The sequence below is a fragment of the Arachis ipaensis genome, chromosome B10, assembly GCF_059453495.1.
Source record: "Arachis ipaensis isolate K30076 ecotype BB chromosome B10, ASM5945349v1, whole genome shotgun sequence".
Taxonomy (NCBI): domain Eukaryota; kingdom Viridiplantae; phylum Streptophyta; class Magnoliopsida; order Fabales; family Fabaceae; genus Arachis; species Arachis ipaensis.
In genome coordinates this window covers 84,224,965-84,231,555 of record NC_142435.1, presented here as the reverse complement: position 1 = coordinate 84,231,555, position 6,591 = coordinate 84,224,965, and the positions used below count along the sequence as shown (strand labels likewise).

Genomic DNA, 6,591 nt, shown 5'->3' with positions numbered 1-6,591 from the left:
CGGCAAATTAAATATGAAAATTGTTGCCAAATTTCTGTTTGTTTGTATCCTTAATCAGTGCAAGTCACGTTTTAATGTAGTGGGATCCAAGTCCCCCCTTCCCTTCGAGGGTGCACCAATCCCACACTTCTCAAACAGGTAGAGATAGCCAAATTACTTTCCGAGAGATCATATATACAACTATACTAAGAACATTGCTAATTTGAATTGAATTCAACATGATCCTATATCAAATATGTCTAGAATTATACTACACAATTGTTTAATGTATATAATATTTATTACTTTATAATTCTTTCAATTCAATTTATCTATGGTGTTTGCTTTGGTATGGTGATAAATTTATATGTATCGGTACCATAAAAATTTGGACAAATTAAAACACACTACGTAAATTATATTTTTTTTGTCAATATTTAATTATTTTTTAAAATATATATCATATTATTATTTTTATAAAAATACATTTATAACTTAATAAAACCAAAAAATATTTTTTAAATAATTTTACAAAAAAATTAAATATTTTTTTATGTCGGACAAAACTACTCTTTTAAACATGTTAAAATTTAAAATTTAATTAACTTTAATTTTATATTTTAAATTTTAAATAATTTAAAAAAATAAAAAACACATCTAGAAAATGAAAAAAAAATTGTTTCTATAAGATTTAGTGTTCTTCATCTCCTATTTTCTTTTTCTTCTCTTCTCTCCGTTAAAGAAGAAAAAGAAACCCTCTTCCTTGTTGGAGCAGAACACAAGTAGCATCACTACTTTGCTACACCACTTTCAATGCTGCATTGCTTGCTTTTCGTCACCAATTTCGCTGCGTAGCCTTTTTACTCGCGTCTCCTACTTCGGGCTTCCTAGCTTGATCGCGTCTCCTGCTTCTCTGTCTCCAGGTTTGATGTATTGCTGCCATGTCTTCTTCAGGTCAGGAAATGCATAAGTAGTCGTAGTATCTTCGCATTCAGTACAAGTTGTCGTTCAGCAAGTCGCATCCGCATCCGTCGAGGTTGAAGGCTGCATCGTCTCTGAGATCGATTCCAGCATCCCTGCCTTTGTTGGAATTCTCGACTTCGATCCCGACGCCGACGCCGATTTACCGCTCTGACTATTTGAATCTTCTCCAATTTGCTCTGACAAATTCTTCCTGAACCGGGTCCATTCTACTTGACAGAGAGAAGAGAAGGAAGAGGAGAGAGGAGACTAAGAACACTAAACCTAGAGAGAAGATGAACAATTTTTTTTATTTTTTTATTTTTTAGATGTGTTTTTATTTTGTTTTTAAATTATTTAACCTTTAAAAGATAAAATTAAAGTTAGTTGAATTTTAAATTTTGACCAATTTAAAAAAGTAGTTTTGTCCAACATAAAAAAATATTTAAGTTTTTTTGTAAAATTAAATAAAAAATTTTTGTTTTTATTAAATTACAAAAATATTTTAGTAAAAGTAATGATATGATATATATTTAAAAAATTAAATACTGATGTAAAAAATATAATTCACATGTTGTGTTTTAATTTGTCTACGTTTAATCATATTGATGCTTATGAATTTATCATCGTATTAAAGAAAATACCTATTTTGATGTAACATTGTTAGACAAACATTTTTAAACAATTAAGTTTTTGTAGCTAACTATGATTAACTAAAGAAAATTAATCGAATAATAAAAAAAAAGTAGTGCTCTGTTAGGGTTTCTTAGTGCTCTGTTAGGGTTTCTTAACGGAGTTTCTACTGCCGTGAAGGCTACATTATCAACGTCAATTAAATTTCAATACAAGTCTACGTAATCTGTATGGCTGAGACAACGAGGGATGAAGACCGGACCGAGGAAGACAACCGGAAAGGAGGTAGGAATGTGATTCTATTGGAAGAGGCAGACATATCAGAAGGTATTAACGTTTGCTCCAATAGTCTCTATGGGAGACTCTTTGCTTCAAAAACCTTCTCAATTGGAACCATGGGGAATGCTTTAAAGGCTATATGGGGAAACCCGGAAGGATTTAGCGTGAATGACAAAGGGGATAATTCCTTCCAATTCTTTTTTAATGAAGAAGTGGATGTCTTGCGTATTGAACGTGGTTCTCCATGGCTATTCAAAGATTATGTGCTCCATGTCAAGAGATGGAAGGAAGATCAAAACTGTGATGAAGAGATTATTTCCAATTTTTCAGTTTAGGTTCAATTTTGGGGTTTGCCAGAATCGTTTAAAACCCTCGAAGTTGGACGTAAATTGGGAGAGAAATTGGGCACAGTGCTGGAGTTAGGTAAATTTCAGATGCGAGGCAGAGAAACTAGGATTGTGAAGACCAAAATTAATATTGATGCTGCCAGGCAAGTGAGAGATCAGTTAATAGTGGCAGGACCTAATAAAAAGGAGGTAGCAGTGGCACTGCGCTATGAGAGACTTGGAAAGTTCTGTACCTATTGCGCAAAATTGGGGCACGAGATGAAAAACTGCCATGATCAGCTGAAGGACACAGAGAGTGATATGGTAAAAGAGGATGACATTGGCGAATGGGTTAAAGCCAGCCAAGTGGGAACGCGAATCTACTCTGAAGGAGAAAGAACATTCAACAACTCAACCCAAAACCAGAATAAGGCCACTCAACGTAAGAAAAAACCGGTCTTAAACTGCTTATTGGAAGAATTTGCAGGGATGTCAATGCAAGAAAGGAAACAAAGTTTAAAACCACAAGACACTGATAACAGGGCAGCACCTGAGTCACCTCAATCAGCCAATTCTAGAACAGAATGCATGGAGGTTATCATAGCTGGTCAGTCCAATACCAAGGAGGATGAAGGGAAGCTTATGCAATTCGCTATTGGACAGTGTCTCACCACAGAGAAAGGTAGGAAGTGGAAAAGATTAGCAAGACAAGGTGCTGCAGAGTCAGATACTAAAAGTGAACCCAAAAAAAGGTTGATGAGTGGTATAGCTGAATGATCTACAAAGAAATCAAGAACAGAGGATGAAAATACAGTTGAACAGATGGTGGAGGGTGCCAGCCTACAAATGGCACCCAAGGCGCCATGAGAACTATAGTTTGGAATTGTCGGGGTTTGGGGAGACCCCCTTAAAAGGGATCTGTAAATCCCACTCCCCCGAGATTGTGTTTATAAGTGAAACAAAGAACCAATCTCGACAGGTGGAAGCAAAACTTCAGGTATGCGGCTACGAAAACTGGCATATTGTTAACCCGGCAGGAGTGGCAGGAGGACTTGTGCTAGCTTGGAAGGACAGCATCAGTGTTCAAATTATTAGCAGTGGAGAATTCTTTGTGGCAGCCGAAATTAAGGAAGTTGGAAGCAGTGAGGTATGGGTGTTCATTGGTGTCCATTTGAGTTGTTCGGAATAAATTCGATCCTTACAGTTTGAGGAGCTTAGAACAATGAGCTAACACCTGGAAGAAAAAGTGGTAATAGCAGGCGATTTTAATGCTATAACAAGCCAAGCGGAAAAGGATAGTGGAGGCCAAAAATTAGCAACCACCATTGCAACATTCACTAATTTTATTGACAGTAACGAATTAGTGGATATTGGAATGGTGGGGCGCCCTTTCACGTGGACAAATCGAAGACAAGGAGAGGATTTGCTGAAGGAGAGGCTTGACCGCTATTTAGTTGGGATGGAATGGAAGTTGAAGTTTCCGAATGCAGTGGTGCACAGGCTCACAAAGTCAGGCTCGGATCATGCTCCAATTTCGATTGAAACCGAACCTCAATCCTGGCATAGTAAAAGGCGGTTTAAATACCAGGAACGTTGGTGTGGAGAAGAGGATGTCAAGAGAATTGTTAGTGAAGTATAGAGAATGGAAGTTGTAGGCTCGGCTATGTTCTCCTTGGCCCAAAAGTTAAAAATTTGTAGACAGAAACTAGTTAAATGGCAGAAAACTCACAAAGCAAACTCCCAGAAAGAAATTGAGGACTTTCAAGCTAAACTAGAGGAGTTGCGGGTGGTTGGAATCAATGGGGGAGAGGAGGTTACCAGTTTGGAGGAGAAGTTAGAGCTGGCATATTTGAAAGAAGAGAGATATTGGCGAGAAAAATCTAGAGTCAATTGGCTAAAAGAAGGAGTTCAAAACACTAGATTCTTTCACCAGAAATTTCAATCAAGGATGCGAAGGAACATAATTTGGAGATTAGTGGGGAGAGACAATGAGATTGTATCGAAACCTGAGGATATTGCAAAGGTAGCTGAAGACTACTTTTGCGATATTTTTACTTCTTCTTGTTCGGTTGATCCGAATCCATACTTAGAGGATTTGGAGCCTAAGGTTACAGCTTCCATGAACCGTAGGCTCCAAAGGCCAGTAACTATGGGCGAGGTCAAAAGAGCTACATTTAGTGTTCATGCTTAGAGTGCTCCTGGTGATGGTGGGTTTACAACTAAGTTTTTTCACTTTTTCTGGGATATAGTTGGAGGTAACGTTTTTAAGGCAGTGAGAAGTTTCTTTCACAGTGGCAGAATTCTAAAAAGCTTCAATCATACTCAAATTTGTTTGATTCCAAAGGTGCCAGATGCCAGTGACATGACTCAGGTACGACCGATCAGTTTGTCTTCAGTTATGTATAAAATTATTTCTAAAGTTATGGTGCACTGATTACAAGGTATTATGAATAAAATTATAAGCCCAAATCAGAGTGCGTTTCTCAAAGATAGACTCATTTCAGATAATATTCTAATTGCCCACGAATGTATGCACTATTTGAAAAATAAGAGAAGTGGGGCAGAGCATGAGATGGCTATTAAACTAGACATGAGCAAGGCTTATGATAGGGTTGAATGGCATCTTTTATAGTATATTATGGATAAGCTGCGCTTTGATGCTAAATGGATTAACTGGACTAAGGAATTGGTAACGACTGTTTCTTACTCTGTCATTGTGGAAGGTTAACCTTTTGGCTATTTTAGGACAAATAGGGGCATCTGACAGGGTGACCCCCTATCTCCATATCTCTTTCTTTTTTGTGCAGAAGGGCTTTCCTTCTTGCTACACAAGGCAGAGCAAAACAGATTAATTCAAGGAGTTCAAGTTAATCGGAGATGCCAAACAGTTAATCACCTTTTGTTTGCTGATGATTCAATCCTTTTTTGTAAGAGCACACCTAATACAAGCCAAAGTATTCTAAAATTGCTAGAGATCTATGAGGGTTTCAGTGGGCAAAAATTCAATTTGAATAAGTCGGCTATCTTTTTCAGTCACAACACACCTCAGAACACAAGACTAGCAGTTGCTCAGACATTAAATATTGAACATATCGGAGAACAAGACAAATACCTGGGATTGCCCTCTATAGTTCAAAAATCAAAGAAAGCAACCTTTGGAGCTATCAAGGATAAAGTTCAGAAGAGGATTATGGGTTGGAAAAGAAGTCTATTGTCATCAGGTGGCAGGCACACGCTATTGAGAGCGGTGGGGGAGGCGATTCCTATTTATACACTCTCTTGTTTCAAGCTCCCGGACACGCTGTTGACTGAGATTCATAGCATGCTCTCGCAATTTTGGTGGGGTCAAAAAGGCGCAGAACGAAGAATGATTTGGATTAAATGGGACACAATGACGAGACCGAAGAAAGATGGAGGGCTGGGGATCAAGGACCTAAGGGCGCAAAATTTGGCTTTATTGGGCAAGCAATGTTGGCGCCTAATGAAATACCCTAATTCTACTCTATCAAGAATGCTCAAAGCTAAATATTTCAGATATACAGATTTCCTACATGCAGAGATAGGAAGCGTACCGTCGTGGGCTGGAGAAGTGTTCTTGAAGGACGCAAGGTGATCGAAAAAGGCTTGGTATGGAAAATAGGCTCTGGCACTAATGTTCGCATCTTCCATGACCCTTGGCTCCCACCACCAGTGCCCCTTAATGTCCCTCAAAATGCACTCACAATCCTGCCAAATCTGCAAGTGTATTACATTAGTGCGTTACTAAATCCTGATAGAAGATGGAATAGAAATCTGATTGAGTCGATCTTTTCAGTTGATATATGCAATAAAAGTTTTTCAATCAAACCAACAGAGGAAGAGGATGAAGTTAATTAGTGCTGGACAAAATCTGGTATATATGAAGTTGGATCAGGATACAAAATTGCTTATAGATTCTTTCATTCTCCTACTTCATTGAGGCCCCAAAACATACACAACAGAGTCTGGAATAGCATTTGGGAGTTGAAATTACCACATAAAATTAAGATTTTTCTATGGAAAAGTCTTCATGAAAAGCTTCCGGTGTTGCAACAAGTTCACAGTCGGTTCGCATCCACTCCTGCCACTTGTCCAAGATGCATGTTGAAGACCGAATCAATTTCTCATGCTTTGTTCCAATGCCCCCTATCTTCAATAATATGGAGCCTAAGCTTAATAACCCCTGACCTATGGATGAGAGAAGAAGAGACATTTTTCAATTGGTGGCAACGAGTCTTATCCTGGGCAGCGGCTAAATTCGACGGTAGACAAAAGACCCTCCTCATAGCGGCGCTGTGTTGGAGCACTTGGAAAGCGAGGAATCGGTGTGTTTTTGAGAAGGTAATAAGCCCGGCACTAGAGATAGTGAAAGAAGCCAGCAATTTAGTGCGTGAAC

The 6,591-nt window shown here is 38.4% G+C and overlaps 1 protein-coding gene across 1 annotated transcript; it reads left to right on the top strand.

Annotated features, from left to right (window-relative positions):
- The first annotated feature begins 2,979 nt into the window (after positions 1-2,979).
- Positions 2,980-4,368, top strand: LOC148580669 (uncharacterized). Its single transcript, XM_088492273.1, has 3 exons — positions 2,980-3,324; positions 3,472-3,801; positions 3,898-4,368. Exons 1-3 carry the CDS (start codon positions 2,980-2,982, stop codon positions 4,366-4,368), a joined length of 1,146 nt encoding a protein of 381 aa, XP_088348399.1.
- The last annotated feature ends 2,223 nt before the right edge of the window (positions 4,369-6,591 follow it).